Source organism: Sycon ciliatum, chromosome 3 (genome assembly GCF_964019385.1).
Source record: "Sycon ciliatum chromosome 3, ocSycCili1.1, whole genome shotgun sequence".
NCBI classification, from domain to species: domain Eukaryota; kingdom Metazoa; phylum Porifera; class Calcarea; order Leucosolenida; family Sycettidae; genus Sycon; species Sycon ciliatum.
Window position 1 is genome coordinate 39,239,317 of NC_088645.1, and position 27,867 is coordinate 39,267,183.

The window sequence follows — 27,867 nt, forward strand, 5'->3', positions numbered from 1 at the left end:
GTTGCTTTTGCTACTCCTTCGTGTTCCCTCCTAACCTGTAATCATCGCTATCGCCGTGGTTGGCTATCACCCACTCTCTTCACATTGGTCGGTGTTTTCACTGTCTTGAGATGGGATAAATAATACAATATGAGAATGATTTACGACATGCGGCCTATGGGCGCTATGTGCGCAGCGTGAGTCGCTAGTGCAAGTGCAGCGCTGCGCCGCGACTTCACCAAAGCATTTAAACTGATGATGTCATCGCATAACCTCCGCACACACACATACGGACTAGCGCATATACTTCTTTGAAGTACACGCATACACACACACACACACACATGCACACATGCACACGCACACATACGGACTAGCGCACATACACACACACACGTACGCACACATGCACACACACCCGACTAGGTCAGCCGGGCAGTACAGTACCTGTAGGATGAAGAATCATTGGATGTTCCGTTAGCTTTCAATCCGATCCATGCAACGCCACTCAGAGCTGCACCAGCTGGATTTGACAACAACATCGTCTGCAGGGCACTCTGCGTGTTGTCACTGAGAACGTCCACAAGCCGTCCGCCATTGCTGGTACAGAAGTCTTGCGCACTTGGCCAAGTTCTCGTTTCATTGCCGAGGAAATAGAGGTGGTCGGCAGAGCTTGACACGACACTCAGAGACCCAGCAGCTAGAGTAAACAGGACAACAAGCAGCAAGAAAAATAATCAAAAAATTAATGATAGCGAATGCAAAGGTAAAAATTGTGGATCGGAAAAAACACCGGACCTTAGCCAAAAAATAAAGAAGTTCGAGAGATCCGCCTGTGAAGTGTGATGCATCACTGCACCGGTGCACCGGTCACACCCGGCCTGTCAACTCTTTCCAAAAAAATTGTACTTGGAGTTTGCAGTGGCACGCATGACCCTCGCGACCGCGCATGAATTCGTGGGTTTCCTCGGTGTTCTAGTTTCTACCATGCCACACCTCTGACCCGGACATGGTCAACCCGGATGTCCTCCTCCGCGTCCAAGCCACATGCGGGACTGGCAGAGATGTCAACCTCAAGTCAAGATAAGAGGATTTGAAGTAACGACAAACCTACTTCAGTGTGCAGTTTTGTTCTGTACCGGCCCTCCCCAGACTACTCAGCGGTATATGCCCAGTGTCAACTGTACATGGACACGTCGTATTCTATAATCTCTTCCCTGCCGTTAGCGCGTTCGCATTTCAGTTGAGCTTCAGTGAACGATGGATCACGGGTAAACGACATGATGTTTTGACATGTTGAAGAGCGAGATAAGAGGGTGGCTTGTTCAAGTTGTTGTTCATTTTCATCAACACATTGAACTTCCGATGGGTTAGTGTCTGCCCTCGAGGCACGACATTAGCGCCGAAAATGCGCCGGCTTGATTATCTCCAATTAGACTGCTGATGAAACGCTCGAACTGGGCAAGATCTACATCTACATGTACATTGTAATTAATGTGTTACACGTACATGTATTATTAAAAATTAAACATTTGATACGGTTCGCGAGAGATCCAGTGGACGCCAGCCTCGGGCTGACTTATCTGCATCTCCAGACACGCCACCACCCTGTCATTAGGCCTTGGCGGATAATGCCGGCAGAAAAATTGGCAGAATTCGGTACTTTTTCTGGTAAGTTTCATGCATGTTTGGTATGTGGATAAAGAAATGGAGCAGAATTCGAGGAATTGCCCGCCATAAGGTTTGTATGGTTCTGCCAATTTCGGTGCAAAAAAAGCAGAATCTGCCACCTTTTCGAGCATTATCCGCCAAGGGCTACCTGTCATACCCCACGCCCACACCGTACTGTACATGCGTGGCTAGTATCAGCTAGTGGCTTTCACTTTGAACTTGAAGTACAGTAGTCATGTAAACACCACACGCATTGTACAATTAATTTAGCTGCATGTACATAATTATGACGTTACATTGGCAGCTGAGTGCGTGTTTGATATCTGACGTGAACGTGCTTTTTTTGTGGTGCGTTGCCACCTCGTCCCATTCTGCCACCCTGCCATTCGCCTAAACTACGGATATAGATTCTAGGACTCCCTCCATACATGTACATGTACATACACCTGGGTATAGTCTCGAAGAACGACAGGCAAACACGCTGAACCGGTTAATGGCGTTATGCCCCATTGACTCACACCCATAGATACGGGCTGCCATTGGTCTTGATTTAGCTCCACTGTTCGGGGGTCCTAAAAAGAACAATTGCCGTCAGATGAAGCCTTGCAGAACTGTGGAGGGCTGCAGGGTGGGGAGTTTTTTGTACAGCGCCTTTTTAAAGATCCCAGGGTCAAAGAAGAGCGGGCGTTATCTGTGCACCGCAGCTACCGGCATGTGCCCTAAATTCCGATTGGATCGTGTACGTCGGGCAAGGTACTCGCCAAGGCCGATGTACGAGTGCCAGTTATAACTGCTGTTGCTTCGTGTGCGAGCGGGCCCGCCCGGTTAGCAAGCCTGCCTTCGGTCACGCGGCGATCGATATCAGCGGCTTTGGCGACGGTCGAATTCTTAGCGGCACACTCATTGTGACTCAACGCAGGATGGGCGCACGTTAGCGATTCGATCGGGTAAGTGAGAACTCTACTCGTGGTAGGTTTACCACGGCCGTTAACGCGTTGAAGACTGGCGTCAGTCGTGCGTGCCGAAAAAAACTCGGCGATCATTGTCCAACGGCGGCGATTTGCTCAAGATTATGTTCCTCATACTAAATTTAAGATTGGACTACACTACCTGTAGATTACATGTAATGAGCCATGGAGGTCATTATCGCAGTATCGGAGGAGAGCGCGCAAGTCTTCTGTAACGAGAAATGAGCTACATACCCACATCAATATGGATGGGTATGGCAGGGCTGAAGAAATCGGACTCAATGTTGAACCCTCTCTACTTGAAGGACGACGACACCACAGCTTAGTGGTTACAGCGTTTTTGGCAAACCCCATTGTATGGTCCCGGGTTCGAGTCCTGGAGGTGGAAATCAGTTGTTTTGTCTTCCGACCTTTCCCTTCAAGTTCAGCTTCCTCAAACTGATGAGTACTATATGACGGGCACAACGCATTGCTACGTCAGTTAGCAACTGGATATTTGAGTTCCAAACCCGAAAATAGCTCGTACTAATCAGGTCCCTACTGTTCGTGTCGTGTTCCCATTAAACCGAATGGACAATAAATCGCATCGGGAAGTCACCGGTTGATTGTTAGGCATGACAGTCTCATGAAAATGATTGTATTGTAGTTTTGTGGGATTACCCAGATGCTCAAGGGCTGTCTAGGGGATGATCGTTGGAAGCAAGAAAGAGTTGCGTGAATTCGCCCTGCATCCTAACTCTTCAGACTGTAATTTTCTTGATAAAACTCCACGGCTCGGCTTTTTGTTTGCGGAGGAGGGGGGGGGGGGGGTCTTGCTTGTGCGTGCACTGCATGCGCGTCGAGCGGTCTGTCGGTTGGTGGCGACGAAAGGCCGCTGATAACCAGCCACTGTGTACGACCTAACTTGCTATACAATTGGTAACGTCTGCGTTCGTCATGATAACACGCAACTGGGAAAATGACACAAGTAATAGTTGGAACATGAACCCGTGAATAGCGCGGCCCCTTTCGCTTAACTATAGCATAGTATCTTTGCAGTGAACACTTGTGTCTGCTGGGAGCTACTAATACTAAGAAAGTAGTTAGTTAGTACTAGTGCCTTGCTGCCAGCACTACCATAGTTGTTCATGTACTTGCTACCGATTGCGCTCTACTTCGAACGCGCTAACTTAACACCATGTCCTATAGTTTGCACCGGGGAGTAGTAAAATACATGTATTTTACTACTCCCTGGTTTGCACTACAGAAAAAAGGGTATAGGCAGGAAGCTTGCCAGTCCCATTCAACCGGTCTCCCAATAGTTGTGAGCAAAGCCTGTTACACATCTACTTTGAAGCACTAGTGTTTCGTCTCCTTGTACTTCGAAGAAGTGGCCGCGAAACAGGCTCTGTTACCGATTATCACTTTTGTTCTCTCCTAATCAAAATAACCTGCTCTCTGCCTGCACTCAAGCGAAGTTAACGCGAAACACGTGTATAGTGAACTGCACGGCATTATGTGAGCATCCGTTGCCCCAGCCTTTTGCGGTTGGCACAATGGAAGGCTGGATAATACAGATCTCAAGTTACCGGTTCCCTAGCCAACGCTTGGCGGATACCATCATTTGGAACAAAAGGAGCGTAGCACGCGTGACCCTGTTGCTACGATTACCGGTTTGAGGCTGGATGTGTCTACTATCATCGGTAAGATGGGAAGAGAGGTTCGTGTTGTGCAGTAACGCGTGAACGCTTCACCGCACAGTGGCCATCTAGACAGAAGGTTTGCTACCAAACGCGTTAGACTACTCGATGACATTAATTTTAGTTCATGCTGTAGCTGAGCGTTCATGTAGGCCGCGATCAGAATTGAGTGATGGCGTGTGCACTACGACTTGAATTTTGCTTGTCAGTAGTTCGTCGCCGTCAGGAATCAGCGGATGACCACGAATCACATCTACAGAATCCCGTTGAAGGGCAGCGAAATACGATTATGCCGTCCCAGAGACGGACATGGCAGCATTCTTTTCACGGTACCCCGCGCCCCAATCAGTTCCAACATCCCCCCCTGTCCGCCCTCTTCACTCATCGACATGCATGCACGAGCCATCACCCAACCACTCAACTCGACTGATCACACAGCATGGGATTGTCCTCAATATTCCCCCCATTCCTTCCAGGTCCGGCGTTCTGGCGTTGAATTTACGACTTCTTGTATCATGCAGCAGATGTAGAAAAGATTGAGGTTCTGGTCCGACTCACACCTAAATGTTTAGGTCGTCGGCATAACGCGACATCCCGGGACAAACCCGGAAGGATGTGCCACTAGGCAGCCTCGCGGAAGGCAAGTTGATCGCGTTCCCATCGCACTCTGATCGCAACACTACATGATACACGTAACCGTCCGTGCCCTAGGCCCTGTGGCCGCGCGCACGCACGAATTCTGCCCGTGGCTGCGGTCTCCGTCGCGATGCGGCGAGAACTGTACATTGTAGTCGCCCGTGTGCCTACGGGTACTACAGCCTCCATCGCTTCGCTGAGAACGCACTTCGGCAAGGAATGATAGGAGTGTAAACAGGCCAAACCCGTCACCACACTATTCTTCCATACTCGTGCACAGGCACGTCCTATGGCCCATGTCATGGGGGAGTATTAGTATGTTGTACACGCAACCATTGGCCTTCCTGGCTGCACACAATTACATGGACGGTGATGGAGATATAGCGTACGGCATATTGCACGGTCCTGCACACAGGTACATCACTACATGTACATTGCATACTAGCGAAGCAATCCACACATCATCGGACTACAGTACATTCTTCTACTATTCGGCCAGTATGACTAATACTGTGTTCACGTCGTCCTGGCGGGTGAGAAATGTGAAAGTGGCCATATTGGGGTTTGCACCCGCCTCTCAGCACCGGAAGTAGAACTTAGCTTTAAAAGCAAGTTAGTTACAGGCTCTGTTGCCATTGCCGGCATTGGTAGATCATGTACTGTCAGTATACTTCCAAGTCTCACACATGCTGGTGACAAGAGAACTACGCAGGAGGAATTCGATGCAGCTCCAGGAATTCTACGCCAACACTTTCAAATTCCCGTCCTTTCTTTTCTAAATGCGGCTTGTCCATTCGCCTTCGTATTATCATTGGGCCTAGTCCCGTTTCTTGTGCAAATTAAAATAAAAGAATCAACCAACCAACCAACACAATACAGGAATTCACTCTAGACTGTTTTCCAGTAGGGCTGTGTTAAAGGAAAAAAAGAAAGAAAGAAAAAAGACTCTAGTTTGCAGTGAAGGAGTGCACACACCCTGGACGTCCAGAAAGCTACCTTGCATGCAGGTACATTGTACATGCAGCCTGCAGGAACCAATGTCGACACGAACGGCATTGTATTCCTAGTACTGTCACTGATAACGTCAACGGTCAAGTCCATGCAGACGTCAACCCATCACACCGCGTGCACTCGTACATTTTATTGTGTGGAGATAAATGACGCTCGGCGAATTGTCCTACGGCGAGTGGTCTGTGGACTGAATAGCATTCCTGACTTTGACATTAGATTTCTCCAAACGTCAACCAGCAATTAACTGCGCCACGCGCAATCATACACTGCAGGGATGAAAATTTAATGATGACTGAAATTCGGCGAATTGTTCCACAATGAGTCATGTGGACTGAGTGGGCCAGCCGCTTTCTACAAGTGTTAGACAGACATGCTCCTCTTGCACCAAGCCCTCGACGCAAGAAAAAATCAGTACCATGGATGAACCGCCAGTTATTACACCTCTTGACCAAGCGCAACCGGCTCCATAGGAGGTGGCTTAGTGATGGAACAGAACATTCCCACTCAGCTTTCAAGGCTGCCAGGCGGGAAGCTACCAGCTATAATAGGCAACAGAAAGAGACCTACTACCAATCCAAGTTTCGAGCTGCGTCTGGCAATACCAAACAGACATGGCACACGATCAAAGAATTGAGTGGTAAACATCGACAATCTCAGCCACCTCAATGTTCTGTTGATGCCGTCCGAAACACCTTTGCAGAGATAGTAGAGGACGCCAGCCGCCCAGTGCATCTCTCATTTCCCTACGGGCCCGCCTCAAGCACTGATCTGACAGCCTTTGCGCCAGTGTCTATTGCCAGAGTGAGGAAGCTCCTCGAACGTTTAAATCCGGCCAAGTCCAGCGGTGATGATGATATTTCTGCAGCCCTTCTCCGCGCACATGCAGACATACTGGCGCCATCCCTGACTTTGATCTTTAACAAGTCCCTGAGAGAGGGCATATTTCCTGCCCAGATGAAAAGTGCTAGGATATCGCCACTCTTCAAAGGCGGAGATCCGAGCATGCCAAAGAATCATCGACCAGTGTCCTTGTTATCGATTGCATCCAAAGTGTTGGAAAGGATAGTCCACGAGCAACTCACACGATATCTAGTTCAGAGCAATTTATTCCCGCCAACTCAATTCGGCTACAGATCCCACCACTCTACATCCGACGCACTAGTGCTAGCTGTGGAAGGTATCTGTGAGGCCCGTATGAACAGACTCAACACAGGTGTAGCCTTTGTTGATATGTCAAAGGCATTCGATAAAGTGAAACATCAAACTCTTGTGCAAGATCTGTTCGAACTTGGCATCTGCGACACGGCACTCTGTTGGCTGGTGGATTACCTCTCTGATAGAGAACAGTACGTTCAGGTTGGCCAGACTAGAAGTCTCCCGTACACCAGTTACTCAGGTGTCCCCCAGGGGTCGGTACTGGGCCCACTGCTATTAAATTTTATTGTCTATGCCCGCGGCATAGCAGAAGAACTATCACCGTTTAATGTGGGAGCAATCCAGTTTGCTGATGACATCTCTATACGATGTAGCAGGGAGTCTGCGGAAGCTGTTTCTGCACACCTTTCAGCTGCTGTTCAGCACCTGGCCACCTGGCTGAAGGGCCGTGGTTTAATTCTTAATGAAAGAAAGACACAGATATTGCCTATTCCCCCATCCCCATCTCAAGCACTTGAGCTGCATGTCATTTGTAATGGGCAGACGCTGCCTGTTGTGAAAACGGCCAAGTATCTTGGCCTACATTTCGACTCAGACATGAGCTGGAACACCATGACAAGCCATGTTGCACGCCGCGTTGCCGCTAAGATTGGGCTACTAAATCGAAGTGCAGCATGTTTGCCTTTTTCTTGCCGTGTTCAGTTTTTCAGGTCCTTTATACTATCAGAATTTGACTATGCATCTGCTGCCTATGCCCCTTTCTTATCGTCTTATCAGGATAAGCGCCTAAATAGTTTGTTCAAACGTGCGGCTCGCTCGGTGTGCAGGGCAGCCCCTCGCACTCACACGGCTCCCTTACTTGAACGCATGAATGCCCATACCCTCAGCATATACACCCACATGCACATCCTTGTATTCATTTGGCGCTGCCTGAACAAATCTTCAAGTACTCTGTTTGCAAGCTTTTTCACCCGTAGTCCCTCTCTCCGAACACGAGGAGGGAACAGCAAGTTACTCATCATTCCTGTCTCCCCCACTGCATCCTCAGCTAAGCGCATTAGCCATGCTGGAGCTATCCTGTGGAACCAGCTCCCAGACACAGCACGCCTCGAAAGAAAGCGCTCCACTTTCAAATCGCTAAGCCTGGCCTTTCTGTTAGGCAGTACCGTCAACTAGGATGAACTCATCTGCTTCACTACCTCTCTCTCTCTCTCTCTCTCTCTCTCTCTCTCTCTCTCTCTCTCACTCACTCACTCACTCCTTTCTTCCCGGTTGCCGTGCTTGTGACTTTTTTTCCCCTGCTGCCGTGCTCATATTAGTTATCTAACTACAGCTGTATCTTCTTCTTGGTTCTGTTTGTCCGCTTATGATTATATTTTCTTTTCTCTTATTATCAGTGGGACCATTGTCATTAGGTTTAGGCCTGTTTTGGAACTCCACTTTAAATAAAGCCAAACAACAACAACAACAATGAGTAATCTGGAATGAAAAGCATCCCTGTACCATGTAGAGTGATCACTCCTCTGCGGACAGAAAAGTTTCGTCCTTTCTGGACTCATCAGCGCAGCACAGAGATAATGAGGCCGAACCTGATAGCAATGAAATTTTCCAAAGCCAGATTTAAACCAGGCCCGAACGCATCTTGTGCATGTATAAAGGTTCAATCCAGTGCGAATCTCCATGACATCGAAGTACATGTAGCTCGAGTTTTCGCACGTCAAGGTGACGATTGTGGAAGAAAACAAAAGCATGTCTGGCAGTGTACATGTAAGCGTCTGCCAAAATGGGCTGAGAGAATCGCGCATTTGGATACATGATTGTACATGTATAATATTATGGCATATGCGGGGCCAAGTTTCATTGTCCATCTCTGACGAAATACTAGTACTTTTAGCCCTTGCGGCTATTTCCAGCTGCTCCAGCTCTCCTGTCTGCGCCGCGTTCTGACCTGGCACTAGAGGGACTGATGTCATAATACTCTTGGTCGTACTGGCACGGGCACACACACACACAAGTAAGTACTATTGGTTGGTTAGCAAGATCGTCGTCACTGAGTGAGATGTGCTTGAAGCTGCTTGAAACCTTAACCTGTTCTGCCACAGATTGTTCTCAGGGTCTATACGACGAGAAAAGACATCGAGGAGCTCTCTGCGTTCGCGAATACTAGTGGATATTGCCACACATTGCAGCACCGGTCACTGGTCATCCCGGGGTTTTGTTGTTGTTGATGATGTCCACCATGATGAAGCAACTGTTTCATTCAGGAGCCCCCCATGGTGAGAAACCGTCTCTCACCTTGCCCCGCACTAATCATCGTGATCATGAATGGCTTGAAACGGGCAATACATAAAGTGAAGTCGCATTGCAGGAATAGGACTATAGTAGTTAGCTGAGGACATAGTTCGTCACACCACCTCAAAAATCACGTTTCCTCACAGACCGACACGCTCACTCTCATCCGGTGTTGTCGTAAACAGCAGTCGAGGGAGAAACGACGCTGGTGCTCACAACCACTTCTAGGGCTCTCAGGAAATACACTGGGTACGCAGCTGCTGCTGCTGCAGTTACACGTGTAGCTGGAGATATTCTAACAACCATGAGGACTTCCCTACCTCATGCTACCTCATGCAACCTCATGCAACCTCATGCTTGCATGGCACATGCATACACAGTCATTGTACATTTTAGCTCTACACGGCCCAAACATTTAGATTTCTTGTGACACCTTCTAAGCCTGCAGAGGAAGCGTCACAAACTTGAAACATGATTGCTATTTTCCCACATACAGGTACAAGTACTTCGAAGTAGTAGTTTGTATTCCCATCGCAATCACAGTATTGGGCAAGCCTGCTCATTTGGTTTTGCGATGTAAACTTTAAGCAGCGACAGCAAACATCGCACCACCACCACCACCACCACCACCACCACCACCACCACCACCACCCTAATTTTACAAAGAGAGCCTGGGAAATGAAAATCTCACTCCCACTCCCACTGCCTTGAAATGCCCAACACAGCTTCAAACATGATTCCTAACACTACATGTCGCATTGCAATAGAAAACGAAGTACACGTATCCAAAAAACGGCATTGATTTACAATTTCTCACTCTTCTCTCAGGGAACAGCCCGGAGAGAAAACAACGCGAAGGATATGCAGCCAGCATTGTACATTGAAGATTGAAGAGAGGGACATTTAGGTTGCTAGTCAGAGTTTCATCTTTTAGATATGTTGTGGCATGCGAGTTCAGGCTACTGAAAGGGAGATGAACAGGAAAGACGTTGGAGACTGCAATACGGAGAGAGGATGGAAGGAAATCGCCTTCTACCCCGAGTCATGATCGATCATCAAGCTAATTTCGAGACTGATTACTGGCTGAGCGTGGTAATGAGCAACGACGCACCACGCGCAACAACAACCCCGTGTTGCTCTGAAGCGGGTGTTCTCTTCTTGTTTGTTCCCAACGGCGGATACGTCATATTGGGGGACGCTGGGCACCTGGGCAATTCACCAATTTGCAGCTCGAAACCATACGCTGTCCAGTTTCCATGGAGGCTGGGCGAAAATGCCATATGCGGACAGAAATGGCGATTCTCCCCGTCGACTGTGGTACACTGTACTGCCACTGCACTGGACAACAGCCAAGGAAACTACCATTCTGGGCTACCGGCTGGGTAGTTTCCTCATACTTGTACTATCCTTTTTTCTCTATCGACTCAGTATTGAGCATACATGTACATGTACATGTACGTGTGTGAGCGTATGTGTGTGTGTGTGTGTTTGAGGGGAGCAAGAGGTACTAGGTGTGGTTGGAATACACAGGGGTTGCATGGACAGTGTATGCACAAGCAACTCACCATGGGCTGTTGATACCAAGATGGGCAGCAAGGTCAGGAACAGCCAGCAAGCATTGCGGGCCTTCTCCATCACGACACCAACCAAACTCAGCTTCACGTCCCTACACGCCTCCTCCAGCACGTCGTCGATCCTCTCCCAATACTAGTAGTACTACTTGACGGAGGCGGAGGAAGAGCTCCTTTTGAACAACTCCCACGCTCGGGGAACACATCAACTACCTTGCAACTAGGAGCAAGCCTAATCATACAAACGACTCTCATCAGTTCTTCTGCCACTCTTCGTCCAACTCACACAGGCGATCGGTGGATAGTAGATCCTGCAACTGAACTGGCGTGCAAACAACCGCCAACAGGGCAAGAGAAGGACGATATACGCGTGCGCTGGTCCCTGCATATAGAGCAGCAGTAGTTGGCTAGGAAGTAGTGCGGGTGCGAGGGCTGCCACCAGTAGTACTGGCCTTAGCACGACGGTACACTACTCTAACAGTGTGCTGTACAGGCCAAGCTGGCAGTGGCAGTGGCAGTGGCAGTGGCAGTGGCAGTGGCACGGCAGGAGGGTGATCAGGTAGAGAGGCAGCACCGCATAGCTACGACTGGTGCAGTTGTCTCCCTTGGCTGGCTCGCCTGATTTGACTGCCTGGTTGCACCGCACACAGACACAGTGTACCAGTGCCAGTCTCCTGCCTACCCCACTTGCACTAAGAAGTAAGAGTAAGACAGCATTATGCTACTTAGACTGGTACATGTACGTGTTCAGTCTGAATGCTACGTTATACTGATTGATGGCTAGTTAGTGCTAACATGTACATGTTCAGTCTGAAAGCTACGTTATACTGATTGATGGCTAGTTAGTGCTAACATGTACATGCTCAGTCTCAATGCTACGTTAAACTGATTGATGGCTAGTTAGTGCTAACATGTACATGACTTTGTACACGTAACAACTACATACACGTGCATATCGACGATACCTGTACGTCTACGTGAAGTCATAATGGGGCATACCCCTGTCGTATGCAAGTACATGTAGTTGCCTGAGGCGGCCATCCGCAGCTAACATGACATGTACATGTATGCAACTAACGTAACGTGTACATGTAGTGACGTTCTCCCATCATCCGGGTACATGGCCTGCGTGCAAGAAGTGCACTCGGCTAGCGGCTAGCTAGCTAGCTGTCATTATTCATGTGAACTGTGCGCGTGTACGTGTACGTGTAATTATGCATGAATGCTGATAAACCGTCCGCGCGCAGGTGTGGACGAAAGCATGATGGCCACCTAACGGCAGAAAGCGAGTGTCTAGATTTGCTGCGCGCAGCTTCGTGTCGCTCCTAAAACATTCATCAAATCTCATTCTGAGCCGGTTGGACCCTGATTGACGAGCCAATGTGTTCGGGCAGACAAGAATGCGGGCACCGTTCCGCGCGTATGTGCATTATGCATTTACATTGTAGCTGCTATGCGCGCAATGACCAATGTTTATGAACGTCCATACGACAGGTCATGGGCTGGAACAAACTGGAGAGATTAGGCGCAGCGATGCCGGTCAAACGACCGCCGTGCAGTGACGCGCGCCCGACGGATGAGCTTCACCACTACGTATACCACCACCACCACCACCACCACCATCACGGTCAGTGTGACTGTTCGCTACCCTGACGGACATGATGTGCTGCAACATTACGCCAACCCGTCCATCCTCCCCCTCCCCGTTCATGCATGCAGCTGTCCGCGTGTTTTAAATACCCGATCAATTTTCCAGCGGCTGTGTTTCCCCGCCGCTCCCGTCAAGAACTGACTTTGTGGACTCAAAAACCTGAGATGTCACATGTTTGTTATCCAAAGGTGTGTGTTCATTCTTTCTTATTCATGCGGCATGCTAGAGCCTTCATGAATGCTGCTGGCGTGTTGATAAGCATACAATGTTTGCTTTGCGCTTTTATCAGGACTTGAGAAAGTCAAACCTTAGTTTGTATTAGTGACAGGTACATGTACATTTGTAAATGGTGGGCGAACTTGAATTCACCAGTATTAGTATTATGTAGTTTACCTGCTTGTTCTGCTGTCTGTGTATTGTGTAGTTTACAGTGCAAATACATGTACTGCTGGTGATCAAATTGCTGCAGTTGTGAAAGAATCATACAATGTACATGTTTGTTTTTGCCTTCCCTCATTCTATTTTAGCACTTTGTTTTGTTCTCGTAACACATTATTGAATGTATACAAATCATTGATTTAGCATGTTTATTCTTCAGTCACCGCTTTCCACTGATGATTGTGACAAGAAAATCGATTTTGGTAAACCTTCATGACTTTGTTGTAGTGTGGCGATGACAGCAGAATTTGTTCTCTTTATAGCTATTATAAAGTTTGTTTTTGTTTGTTTCTTTTATTTGAATCCGTCCAGAGCCCAGGCAATTCTGCCTTCTCACCAGAGGAAAAACCTCCGGTTCCTACTAAGCAGTGCAGAGCACATAGGGACAACATGCAGCAATGTGTAGGCAAGGAAGGAGCGCGTCTAACACTGGCTACAAAATTAATTACAAGCAATCCTGTCCAGAGCCAGTTTAAAGGAACAAGCTGCACTGTGGAGGCGAATATCACTGGGAAGGGCATTTCAGGAGTGCTGCCCACAAATGTCAATGGATGACGACCAGAAGGTCCAGGAAGGAAAGGCACTTACAGCAGCCACTGTTCCTCTCCTCCAGTAATTCGGCGATCATCTCGGGATACGTGGCGTGTACTATCCGTAAACTGAAAATAAGTGCAGAGAAGAGTAATTTTTGTTTTGCTTTTTCTTTCGTCGTTGTGTCAGGTCAGTGATATCATGTTCTGTGATTGCCCGTATAAGAAGATTATTTAACTCTTGTAAAGAGGACTTGCAAGATCAAAACGCACAAAACCGAACTTTGTAGTGAAAATTGTGAGTTAGGGATCGAATAGATAAGCTCATGAGAAGGGGGACTGTGAGTGCACGGTTGGAGGGTCGGAAAATTGCATGAATGCCGGATTTGTAGGATGTGATTACTGTAAATCAACTAATTTTCGCTGGCGATTTAATTTCGCTGATTTCGCCGCTGGGTACCAACTGGCCAAAGTAAATCGCAGGCCAAAATTTGTCATAGAGGCAAATGATGCATTATTGAGCCATGGCTGCATGTGAGGGCAACAAATACCAAATCGATTTCTTTTTTGAAAACCCAAACCGGCCAAAAAGTTTCATTTCAAGATCGGCCAAAGTTTCTCACCGGCCAAAATTTGTTGATTTACAGTAAACGACTCTGCAGCTGCTGTATCAGCAAAGGGAAGAATGCATTGGATGCGTACGTTAGTCGTGCTTGCACAATGCCAATGTACCAAAGTCTGCGGGCTCTTATGGGCAGAGATCGACCATGGCTCCATAGCTGGCTGATGGCGACTGACACCTTCTGCACAGCATAAAATATGCTGCTGCCAGGACAGCTGATCGTCAATGTTTACGCCAAGGTATTTTGCATTGGAGATAACGATTAAGGTGTGATCCTTACATTTCACGACTGGTATGTTGCCAGTGAGTTCCCGAGGTCAAATTACCATGACTTGAGTTTCGTCGGTATTCAGCAGAAGCTCAATATCAGAGAGCCAGTCATACAAACGTGTCACAGCCGTTGTCAAAGTCCTGCAAACAGTGTCCTTCAAATAATTACGTCTCGTGTTATGGTGTTGTGTGAAGTCTGCATCTTTGATGCTATGATGAAATTGCTATTTTAGGATATTACATGCATAGTTGATTTGAGGTCCTGGTCTTTTGCTTAGAAACTGCAACTGTAATGCAGCAAGCAATGCCCTGAAGGGCAACAACGTTTGAAATCTCTCTCTAGTTGTGCGGCAGTGGTTTGTGAGAAGAAGTGAAGACAGTGCACTAGTCACCTAGAAACCAAGGTCAGGATTCCGTTGGTACATAATTTTCTAAAGATAACAAGTGTCCCCCTGTACAGGAAAACCTGTCAATGTGACCACCCTGATAAAGCGACCACCTGTCGAACAGGATCACTACAACCAGGATCAAGGGATGTCATTTCCGTGCAGTCAAATGACCCTGGATAAGGAGACCACCTGTACACGGGGACCACACTTGTAAGGTCCCATGAGCGGTCAGCTTAGACAGGTTTTACTGAACATGTATGTGCAATGCCACCAACCATGTATCAACCAGGCGCCATGCGCAAACTGATGGTGGCTGGTGGTGGTGATGGTGAGAAGCAGAGTTCCGTGTCACAGCGGTGTAAAAGTACATCTGCAGCTTAGGGAGCGTGTGTGTGTGCAGGTGTGAGCTTATCGCCAATTCGCTGGGAGTGTCTTTTCCACCATATTATTCAACCATAACGTCACGTTTAATCAATTTCATTCAATGCAGGATTGTTCTAACTAAAACCCTGCCGGTTTCATTAAGGATGAGTGCATGTGCCTTGTAAAAAACAAGATGCTCGTAATGGATATGGCTAATGGCTAACTCTGTCCCCATCTACCATCGCTAGATGTTATCCCTTCCTTGCCGTGGTTGGCTAACACCCTCTCTCTTTGTATTGGCCGGTGTTCTCACTGTGCTATGAGATGCTGTAATAAATAAATAAATAAAATAAAATAAATGTGGCCTATGTGCCAGTTCAACCTCTTCTGGTCTATCGGCCCCCCCTCCCCCGCCCTGGCCTATGGAACAGCCACTTTGTACATGTACGTCTACGGCCCTACCATCCGTTATCTCTGCTTTCTCATGCCTGCCTTCCTTCATAATTCACTGGCAGAGATGCTGGTGTTGGAATGATTTACGCAAGACTCTGAAGCCGCTCCATAACTGATAAGAGAGTGTTCCCGGCAAAACACACAACCGGAGAAAGGGAATGCGCATAGAAAATACAATGTCCATGCATGACCGTTAGAATCAACGCTGATGGACATCTAACTGTGTTCCTTGCAGTTAAGTAAAATCAATCTTTGAAAATAATTTTGTCATTAATTAACACCACCAGTTACTGAACAATCAGCTCATGTGATAACATTGCACGACGCTAACAGACGGTACTGACGTTCTATAACTAACTGGCTAACAGCTCTAGCACATCTTGGATGTGCACTCCAACAGCCTTCCAACTTTGAAGGTTCTAAGTTATAGAAATAACATAAGGAGTCTTCCAAGTTGATAGGCTGTTGGAGTGCGCATCCAAGATGTGCTAGAGCCGTTAGCCAATTAGTTGTAGAACATCAGTATCTTCGGTCATTGTCGTGTCATATTTTGTCAGTTATGAAGCAACTATCCACGACAGCAACAAGATAATAAGCAGTCAGAAAGTGCGATAACAGGGCACAAAACGGACATGTTACTGAGACATCCAACAACCTGAGATGAGGCTTCTTATCTTGGTGAAGTCATGGATAGTTGCTTCATACCTCGTTTCCATGTGATGTCTCCTATTTTAGAAAAAGAGGAAGGAAAGGCCAACTGAAGACGCCAAAGCTCATATTAGCTTCTGTTTTTAAAGTGTTATTATTATTAGGTTTATGCCTGATTGGTTTACAGTGCACAACAACAACAAAGGGAGCCGCTTACTTGTAGCTTGCTTCAAGTTATTTGGCAGAGCTCATGTGGCATGTTGTTGTTGTTGTTGTTGTAGAAGTTTATTTAACGTCGCACCACAAACAGGCGATTTCGCCTCCTTTGATACATGTGGACGACAGCATGTACGTGATCAGCCTGCTCTACGTATTGTTACAATACACAACAGCGTACCACGTAGACCTATTAGTACGGTCGCAGAGCCGTATTCTTCTGATAAGACCTGAATACAAGACATGTACTGGTACTTGTGTGCACACAAGCATTCCCACAACACTCCACATCCAAAGCAGTAATTCCTCACAAAGATTCTGCACTTGGCCATCGCCAGATGAATGAAACAATGATACTCTGAAAGGCATAAACGAGCAGTTGACATTGTATGCATGTAATACACTGGGAAGTACTCAAAACTTAGTTTGATTTGCCTCAAATCTTCAGGAGTTAGACACAGCATCCAATGCACGTCAAAGTAAAGGTGCAAGCCAAATGGTGGTAATGCCATACCGTTAGAAATGGCAGTAAGCACCAGGGAGTAGTAAAATAACTCCGGTAACAGACATGTCCGTGTGCATGATTGGCAGTTAGGCATAATTATGCGGATAATGCCGGCAGAAAATTTGCAGAATTCGGTACTTTTTCTGGTAAGTTTCATGCGTGTTTGGTATGTGGATGAAGAAAGGGAGCAGAATTCGAGGAATTGCCCGCCATAAGGTTTGTATGGTTCTGCCAATTTCACTGCTTTTCGAGCAGAATCTGCCACCTTTTGTAGCATTATCCGCACACCCCTATTGGCAGTAGTAGCCACTGTCATAACAACAAGCCCTGGTTACATTTGAATGCGTTGAGTTCTTTGTCCATTGTTGTTGTTCTCACATTTTGTTGATTGTAGTAAAAACGTTGTGTCGAGTAAAATAACTCGGATGGTGAGCCAAGGAAATATTCAATGGAAAATATGGAAAATGGTGGGCACGAGTTATGCATTTAAGGTGGCAGACTACCCAAAAATTCGCTGAAAAATCGAATTTGTAAATTCATATTGAGTGCTACGTCAGTTGAAAGAGCATGAATAGCGGCAAATTCTCTGAAAATTGTGTCCCGATCTGACCGGCCGTTCAAGAGTTATGGCCGAAAATGTGCCCTTGCAAGGAAAGATTTTTTTGTTGCACGCTGTCATTTGTTGGCAGCACTGTATTTGAATGTGAGCAGACCGTGCGCAACTTGTCGTATCATGGAAACACGTGAAAGTGTGCAGAATTTTGCTCCAAGTCCAAAAAATCTTGCTGTGGAGGTCCCAGCACTGGATGTTGTATCAAAGGTACGACCTCGTAGCACACCCTAAACCTAAACAAATTCAAATATTGACTTGGGTCTGTGGGAGTGTGTGAGAGAACGCCCACTCGTTCCGTTGTGACAGATTCCAGGGCCTCGTTGAGGGGCCCTACCCCATCACCCATGGCTGCTTCTGGACTTGTTCTAGGTTTGAGTCCCGCGCACGAACAGAATGAGCACGAAAATGTGAAAAAAATGTAAATGCATTTGTTTGGCTCCTGGGTGGCTCGCACACCGTGGCACTATGCCGGAAATTTGAGTTTTTCCGGCCTGGAAAGCCTGTCAGTGAGGCGCAAGAACTTGTAAATCATGTCCTGAGGGCCAGCATAGTGGCAGGAGTGTGTGGTCAAAATTTCACTCAAATCCATTGAGAAACACCAAAGTTACGGTCAATTGAATGCCATATGAAATTTATGGGTAGGCTGCCCCCTTATCGGTTGTCTCTGTGGTTCACACTTCGAGTCTTGTCGTGCAAGTCTAGACAATAATGGTTGGTTCTTGATCAATTGCATCGCCTGCCGAGGTAGTGGTTGTAGTGCGAGTATTATGCGCACTGCTCCTCGATTACATCCCAAAACCGAGGACGTGAGTGACGGCGGTATCGATCAGTGATGTCTCCTGCGTTCAGTTTTGATTCTCGTATGCCGCGATAGTGCCGGGGGGGGGGGCAACGTGGGTTTTATGCAGTTGCCCTGGAAGGTGCAGAGAAGCGTATGTCTCTTCCTATGGAAAGGCCGGGGCATGCATTGATCCCGAGATTTACTTCTCACTAGGTACAGAAGTAGACGAGTGTCTCTAGTCCTATAGATGAATGTGCAAAGATATTGTCTCTGCATTCCTACAAATTCTGCAGAGAGACACTCCCGTGTACAATACATGTGTGGCTAGATTGTGCCGCTCGAAAGTGGTGACATCTCACGTCACAAGGTAACGACTTCTTGGCCAAATCGGATCCACTCTGACCGTAGCGAAGTGCAGAGAACTGTAACAGAGAGGTTAACATGCACGTTATTTCCGACGCGACGCGCATTTTCACGTCAAATTTGGCGTAAAACTCCAAATTTCGACGTGAGCTGCAGGTCACTCGCGTTGTTTTTCGACGCACAAGCCAAATACAGTCAACTTCGCTTATAACGACACTCGGCGGGGCATCAGAAAAGTGTCGTTATTCGCGAAGTGTCATTATATCTGAAGTCTCATTACATTTGTCACAGTTGGATGGGACTTTGCTCCGGGCATGAAAATTATGTCGTTATTATTATTATTATTATTATTATTACTGAAGTACGAAGTAGTGGTTGCGACTTCGGCGATAATTTGAAAGAAAGGGTTTGCTCCCCACACCGGAGCTCGCGCTATTCCGCCGACTTTACTTGACACTTGACTGACTCACGACTGCCATCCAGAGCACACGAGAAGTCCATCGAACCTTCGACTCGGCAAACCTGCAAGAAAGCACCACTCCCTGCTCAATACACAGTGTTTCGGGGAATTCACCCCTCATCAGTTGAGCTTGAGTAGGCTGAGGAAGATTGTGCCTGAAGAGCACCACTTATATAGTGCTCTCCAGGCACAAACATCACCAGGGACACAGACTTACAGAGACGCTCCGTTTCCAGCGCGACAAACACCTCGTGAACACCCGAGATAGCAGCGCGAGTCAGTGTCGCTCCTGGACGGTGAGACAGACGTCGAGGACCCTCGGTCATTCGCAACGCTGTCACCTCCAAACCAACTAGTCGCAAGCCCGCGCTGGGCACAACAGTACGAAGTAGTGGTTGCGACTTCGGCGATAATTTGAAAGAAAGGGTTTGCTCCCCACACCGGAGCTCGCGCTATTCCGCCGACTTTACTTGACACTTGACTGACTCACGACTGCCATCCAGAGCACACGAGAAGTCCATCGAACCTTCGACTCGGCAAACCTGCAAGAAAGCACCACTCCCTGCTCAATACACAGTGTTTCGGGGAATTCACCCCTCATCAGTTGAGCTTGAGTAGGCTGAGGAAGATTGTGCCTGAAGAGCACCACTTATATAGTGCTCTCCAGGCACAAACATCACCAGGGACACAGACTTACAGAGACGCTCCGTTTCCAGCGCGACAAACACCTCGTGAACACCCGAGATAGCAGCGCGAGTCAGTGTCGCTCCTGAAGTATTATTATTATTTATTCATATTTTACTAGGGCAGTCCCCACAGACCTATGGTCTTCTTACAGGGTGCCCTAGCCACGTGAAGATAGCGGAGCGAAATGCAGCAGGTAGGGATATGGTGCGAATCGCGGCAGGGAGGGCGTTCCATCGGTCACCTCCAAGATAAGATACAGAGTGATAGCCAAAATACAATCTGGCATGGGGCAGTACCAGGCCGAGCAATTCCTGAGAACGGGTAATTCTAGCAGTGCGGGATGATGAGACAGCACGAGGAGTGAAAAGTCGGCAAAGTAGGGGACTAGCACGAGCATTTATGCATCTATGTAGGAACACATAGAGGTTGGCAGCATAGCGAATATTTAACGGTGTTAGGTGCTGTCTAGCTAAGATGGGTTGGATGGAGGCAGAGGGAGGAAAGCCAAAGACAGTGCGGATCGCCCGATTCGCGATGCTAATAAGAGCGTCATAGGTGGTCTGTCGCAGGCAGTGCACGTACGCATTGCTCGCGTACTCCAGGGTAGATTGGACAAAATTAATGCAAGATAGAAAGTTCGCTTGGCTCTAGCACTGAGAAGGTGGCGACAACGGCGAAATGCATTGACCTTGGCATTAACTTTACTTCTAATGTGACTTACTTGCTGTTGAAACGACAGATGCTCATCTATGATGATGCCCAGGTACTTGGCTTGCTGCGATTGCTGTATACGGCTGTTGCAAAACTGTAGGGCACAGTCTGCATGTACATTGGGTTTCCGTAGCAGCAGGAATTGCGTCTTGGATGGGTTCAGCTGTAGTCCATGGGCCTCCAGAAAGCTGCTCACACGGGTCAGATCATGTTCCAAGGTCTGTGTGGCAGTGGAAGGGGACGGGTCGGCAGCGTAGATGTTGGTGTCATCTGCATACAGGAGGCAGAGGGATGACTGTAGGCAGGCTGGTAGGCGCCTGGTGTACACCGTGAACAGTGCCGGTCCCAGGACAGAGCCCTGAGGGACACCGCGATTGGCCGTGTACGGGGTTCCAGGTGGTTGACGGAGGCATTTCACTTGCTGTGGTCGGCTGGACAGATAGCTGGAGAACCATTGCAGAACAGTGCCTCCTACTCCACAGCGCTGCAGCTCCAGAAGGAGCTCGCCATGCAGGACACAGTCAAAGGCTTTGCTGAGGTCGAGGAATGCTACAGCAACCACGTTGCCAGAGTCCAGGGACCGCTGCCAACTGTCAATGCATAGCGCCAGTGCGTCACCGCATGAATGACAGGAGCGATAGGCGAACTGTTCGTCAGGTATAACATCACCTGCAGAGACCATGAACTGCCGGAACTGGTGGTAGACGATTCTTTCTAGGACTTTGGAAACGATTGGAAGAAGGGAGATTGGTCTATAGTTTGTGGGAGCGTTTTATCACCTTTCTTGAAGACTGGACAGATTTGGGCAAGCTTGTATTGTTCGGGGAATACGCCAGTGGCAAGGGAGTTGTTATAGATTTCCGCCAAGGATGCAGCAAGATACTTGGAGGACGCACGCAGAAGTGAAGCAGGAATGTCGTCAGAGCCGGTGGCTTTCCATTCGTTATTCGCGAATTGTCGTTATATCCGCAGTCGTTATTAGCGAAGTTGACTGTACAATGTAACGCTAAACTTTCGCGTCACGTCAGAAATAACGTGCATCTTAATCTCCCTATAATTGATGGGTAAGTGCCTCGTGTACAAGGCAGTTTGGGATGTTTTCGATACCCTTACCGGGAGTGGAAACCCTACCTGAATGCCCCACTATTGGCTATGTATGGTCACCGCCGGTGGATGTGTCACTGATGCAGGTGAAGGACAACTACCTGCGCTTTTATGGATCCATACCAGTGAGTCGGACAATGCAGGTATTTTACGACTCCCTGGCCCACACAAGTCAATCTGAAAGAATATTAATAGTTAACTTAATGTTGTCAACTCTCGTGCCTACCTGTGACGTAGCACGCCCCAGTGACTGGGAGAACAGGGCCTGATCAGGCAGCCCTGTTGCAGGCCAGCCTGCTCAGGGCATTGGCCGAGGTGGTAGAGAGCAAGGAGTAGTAAAATACAATATTTTACTACTCCCTGGTAGAGAGGTTAAGATGCACGTTATTTCCGACGTGACGCGCAATTTCACGTCAAATTTGGCGTAAAACTCCAAATTTCGACGTGAGCAGCAGGTCACTCGCCGCCTCGCGTTGATTTTTCGACGTGCGAGCCAAATAACGCGAGCTGAACTTTCGCGTCACATCAGAAATAACGTGCATCCTAACCTCTCTGGTGTTAGTGAGCAAACGCCTTACTCGGTCGATCTAACTATTATTATGCACGGACAGTTATTTTACGGCATGCATCCCATTATACCAGCAGCGTCTAAAGTCTTAAAAATATGCTTTTTATGAGTGTTCATGCTGATGTTCATGTTCATGTACATGTATTATGATTAGACGAGTAGATAAACCTTGTTTTTGTTTGCATAGTGTTCCTAGTTTGGCAGCAGCATGAAACAAGGCGGATGACTCCGTATTCGGAAACAGCGACCTTTCTGCAACCATCCACACGGTTGGTAGAGCCTCGGTCTGTTGAGACCATCTGAACCGTATGGGTCCTGGACTTGGTTCCGACCATCTTTATTCTATTGAAGGGTTTTGTAGAGAAAAGCTGGTTTTGTCAACTGACAAACGGTCTAGTTAATAATTATTGCTATTCACTCTTTAGATGAAAATTCTTTCTAACGATGTTGAAATGTTTTGGACGTTTTGGGCCAGTCACCCATGGTCAGAACCAGGGTTTTTTTTTAGACTTCTCCTAACGTCAGCCGTGCACTCCCCGATCGCTCCTGGATGTCTCCTCGAGAGTCCTAAAAAATAGACGTTAGTTTTATCCGAAATGTTTACCCTGAACGTCTTTTCTTCCAACTTCTGCCCATGGCGTCCTTCTCTCAGCTCGTCAGCCGACAACAGCTTCTGCCACCACCACCATGTCAAGCTATGAACACGATGTACATGATTGTACATGGTGTTTGATACAGTTTGTTTTAGTTTACATTATGTTGATGGTTTGACATTTACAGTTCAGATGGTCTGAACAGACCGAGGCTCTAACAACCGTGCGGATGGTTGTAGAAAGGTCGCTGTTTCAGAACACGGTGTCCTCCACCTTGTTTCATGTCAAACCATCAACATACTTGAAGTAATTATTATGATTGTACATGTATATGAGTCGAAGTGTCTGTAGTCTTTGCTGCAAACAGTGCTCGATACCTCAAAAAGGGCAGAGCTTACCACACGGGGCAGAACAACAGAGACCAAAAATCTTTCTCGTAACTCCGAGTTCCGTCTGATGAGTGTTTTTTGAAACACGAAACTCGGAGTTACGAGAAAGATTTTTGGTCTCTGTTGTTCTGCCCCGTGTATGAGTCATAGAAAAACCCTTTTGGGCTCTATTGGCTTGCCTTTGTGTGGTACTTGCTTGACTTGGGCATAGAGCAGTAGTGTAGTGGCACCAAGGACCCCCAGACACTGCGCGGATCATACTTCAGGCGGATCGCAACTGTTGTAGGAGTAGATGTGCAGTTTGTGCAGGCATGCCGGGAGGTAGGATAGGTACGTTTGTGCTCTGGGGTTGCTGTTGAAAGGACAGTATGACATGATCAAGTGCAATCGCAATGCCAAAAAGCACCCCATCGTGAGAATAAAAGATCCCCCCCCCCCCCACCCCCTTCAGCCGAACGATGCGAAACCGACCCAACCCTAGTGCTCTCTGAAGTCTGAGTCTCTCTCTCTCACTCTTTGATCCACACTGATATGTATGCGCATGACGTAATCATGACGTAATCATGACGTAATCATGACGTAATCATGCATGATGGAACTGCATACTAAAGTACATGTAACCTCTTTAGCGCGAGCGTGTGTGCTACTAGTACTAGTAGTACTACTAGTACTAGTAGTACTACTAGTACTAGTAGCACGACACTCGCGCTAAAGAGGCCTACGCCCGTCGTACTGCTGACTACTAGTACTAGTATAACGCTGTACAGTGCATCTCAGTCGCGAAAACCATAAGGGGCGCTGAGTCCGTATCGCAGTTGAGCCGAATTTGGCCCAGCAAATGCCATCCACCGCGTTGACCAGCGCAGAACAGGAAAACCTCTAAAATACCATGTACTAACGGTAAAGTAGCGCTACCACTATCAGGTACTACCACTGCGTATTGCTGCCCGTACGCGTAGGTGTTATGTGGACGAATGAAGCTTGAGTGTAGAGCGGGTAACAAAATGCCCGTGCAGTGATGCAAGATCTGAGCTTAGCCACTGACATTGTGCAACGCTCTCTTTAACTCACCGGTCGGAAGAGACAGCAGAGGCAGCCTAAAACGACCTTCGACAGGGAAGTACAATGTACAAGAACGATATGAAGCGATGGCCGAGTGAAAACGCCAATCAAAAATACGCGTAGCTATTGATATAACCACTTATCTCGGTACATCTTCCAATTGCAGCTATATATACATACATGTAGATAACATTGCGTTACGTGGAGACCTCCGACTAACAAAAATAGTTAGAATACATAATGTCATGTACATGTCCAGTGCTCCTCAATGAAATTCCACCAAGCGCTACCACGCCGGCCATCTGCTTTGACAAGGTTTGCATGTATCAGTATGACTTAGAATAATCACAGTAAGAGTTCGCAAGATTACTAGCAATAATTATAGCCAGTATCGACCTCACAACAAGTAGATCTAGACGCACAATTCCAGACTCCTCGATCTAAAATTGTTATCAGATTCCCTTTCCGGCCAGCTGCATGTGCGTTTAAGTAAACTAGTTCCATTTTTGCCTGGAAAGTCGGTAAAATTTAAGTGTGGGTACCGTCCCAGCTAGTTTAGTCCTTCGCGATCACATGCCATGATCACTGTGTTCGCAAACAGTGCCCTTTCTTTAGTTTCCGAACACGGTGTCCTCCAACTTGTTTCATGCTGTCAAACCAATACCACGTGTAAACTAAACAAGGTTTATCTAATATTAATTATGTTCCATGCAGGTTTGAGTACAAGTGGATAATAAAAAAACGAAATTAGAACTCAAGAAAGTGCCTGTCATAAGGTTTGTATGACCCTGCCACTTTCACTGCTTTGGAGCAGACTCCGCCAAGGGGGAGTCCCTGCTTTCAACGCCTAATTCTGGTCACATGACAAAGGTGTGAAACCGATCTTGTGCTATGAATTCGGCATGGCGGATATTGCTCAAAAATGGCAGATTCTGCTCGAAAAGCAGTGAAATTGCAGAACTATAAAAACCTTATGGCAGCCACTTCATCGAATTCTGCCCATTTCTTTATCCACATACCAGACGTGCACGAAACATACCAGAAAAAGTGCAAAATTCTGCAAAATTCTGCAAATTCTCAGCCGACATTAACCGCCATGGGCTAGTGGGACCACCACGCACACCGAAACGCACCCATACCATGTAGCACATCATCATGAGCATTTTGTTCATTTCAAAGCCAGGAATGCATGAATAATGGTCAAAACAAAACACTGCGCACAGACGTGGACACACACCAATACAGTCATTATGTTCCTGCTATTAAAGATGATAACAGAATTATAGGACTTTCATTAAATTTAGGGATTTGAAAAGAGAAACATCGGAAGAAAAACTGACTTTCACCACTAGTATGAGACTTCAGCCAGTAACCTTCGCTTTAGGCCAGCGATGCTCTACCACTTGTTATCATCCCAGCAGAGACACGAGAAACGTGGACATTCTCAGAACGGAAAAGAAGAGAGAAAGGTAAGGTGAGGAGATTAATTAAGGGATACAGCAAATGAAACAGAGTTCGCTAAGTCTTGTCTACGGAGGTCTTAGTATCGGACGTTTGTCACTGAGTTGTTTGGCGTTATGGCAGTAAAACTGCGAACGAGACTGAGACTCCACTTGTTCGTGGATTTAAAGGTATTGGGCGATTGTCACTGCACTGTTCTTATAGGTCCTGCGCCCTGAATCGCATGGCCGGGGAGTGCGTCACACTGTGCTTGATAAAAGTGCAAATGTCCGTGGGAAGACCATTCAACAAATCATCCAGCTTGCCGGAACCAGCCGTGGCCAGCAGGTCCTGATAGAAGCGCTTGTAGCGCGGCAGCAAGGCGACGCCTCTGTAGTTCGCACTGGTTATGCCGCCCACCAGTAGCAAGATCTCGCGCAGAGCCGCGTGCTCCTTTTCTTCGTCGCTCGCCGCGCGGCCGTTAATGATGGTCATGTCGTGTTTGTTGTTGTTCCAGAGTCTCCGTCCGTACATCAACAAGATGGTCAAGCCCATTGCGAACACGTCCGCGCCGTACCCGTATTCGTCATCCAGGAAAATCTCGGGCGCGCGCATAAGGGGATTTCCCACGCGGCCCTTCAAATGCGCAGGCACTCCTGGGCCGTCTGTGCTCTCCAGTGCCTGCCGGAAATCGCCCAGCTTGATGCGCCCTTTGACGACGACCAGGCTGCGAGGTTCGACGCATCTGTGAACGATAGCCTTGCCGTGAATGTAGACGAGGGCGCTCCTGAGGTGATGGGTGGCGCGGTGGGCGAACGCCTGGCAATCATCCTCGGTCAGACGGCTGATGTTTGCCTTGACGTCATAGTTATACTGTACGTCGATCCAGTCGGCCACGTTGCACTCAGCTAACGGAAACACCAGACCGAACGGCTTGCTGTACGACGTATTGCTATCCATACGAACAACGCTGTCAAGTGTCAGGATGTTTACCTGTCCCGGGTGGTCTAGCTTGGTAAGGAGAGCAAGTTCGTCATGTATTACCCCCTGGTAGTTTATCTTGTTTGCAATCCGAACGGCTAGGTGATCTTTGCTCTTCCGTACTTTCGACGAATCCTTTCGGACGCTGTAAAGGCTCGACTTAGTCCCTGCTTTGATGAGTGACGTAACCACAAGGGGACGACGCTTGACAAGCTTGGGTAGTTGCTTATTCTTTACTACAGGCGCCATTTTCGAGAGTCTGCCCGCTGCACCCGACCGCAGACCCAATCCTAAGAACGCCTCGTCACCTTCAAATTCCCACGATGCCGGTTATCGAAGAAGAGAGAAAGATAGAATTATTCTCTAGCGATCAGAATGTGTGCCGAACACTCTGGTAGAAGAAGCCGAGAAGAGGAAGATTGCGGGCAAGGCGCGCTGCTCCAACGCCACGCACGGGAACCAAGACAAAATATTGGAAAGAGGTAAGTGAGTGAGACACTTTGCGATAGCGCGGCAGGCAGCGGCGGTTTGACTAGTGGACGAAATCTCCAATCCTCTGGATACCCTGGCGTGGCCAGTGCTGGCTGTTTCTGTTCCAGTGTCCTCCTGTCTGCTGGCTGTACGGTACACATACCGTACAACCTCGTATACGGTCGTGGTCAATGAAGGGTGTGCTGTATGTGGCAGAAACTCCCCGTATCTTCTGGATACGGCACGACATACGGGATCGTATAGTACGGTGTTGGGAGTGAGAAATTACCGACAATAAACTACTCGCCGTTGCTACATGCTCACTAATCCGGCCGTGCATGGCGAGTTTGGCCTGCAATTTGTAGTGTCTTGGTCAACCCTGACACTAATGTCGTTCCTCTTTTCATTGAGTACATGTAGTTGAATTATTGTTCTTGTAGTTATTTATAAGAAGAAAAGAGGACCAAAGAGCTACAAGTTACACTATAATTATTATATTCACTTACACCACCAGTTACTTTACAATCAGCTCATGCGATATGAGCCACACACGTTATGTGATCCCTTTGGAGTGGATGTGTGGGCGCTAATGCATGT

At 47.7% G+C, this 27,867-nt stretch overlaps 2 protein-coding genes across 2 annotated transcripts in view; both read right to left on the bottom strand.

Annotated features, from left to right (window-relative positions):
* LOC135812147 (uncharacterized) overlaps positions 1–11,439 on the bottom strand; it is a 25,835-nt gene extending 14,396 nt beyond the window's left edge. The window contains exons 1-2 of the mRNA XM_065325468.1: positions 10,957–11,439; positions 427–679 (exon numbers count right to left, since the gene is read on the bottom strand). Of these exons, the coding sequence (XP_065181540.1) occupies positions 427–679; positions 10,957–11,026 (323 nt within the window). The 5' untranslated portion in view covers positions 11,027–11,439. The remainder of the gene's footprint in view (positions 1–426; positions 680–10,956) is intronic.
* Positions 11,440–26,037: 14,598 nt separating this feature from the next.
* On the bottom strand, positions 26,038–27,048 carry LOC135813084 (serine/threonine-protein kinase DCLK2-like). The gene has a single exon (XM_065326301.1). The coding sequence runs from the start codon at positions 27,046–27,048 to the stop codon at positions 26,038–26,040; it is 1,011 nt and encodes a 336-aa protein (XP_065182373.1).
* Between the last annotated feature and the right edge of the window lie 819 nt (positions 27,049–27,867).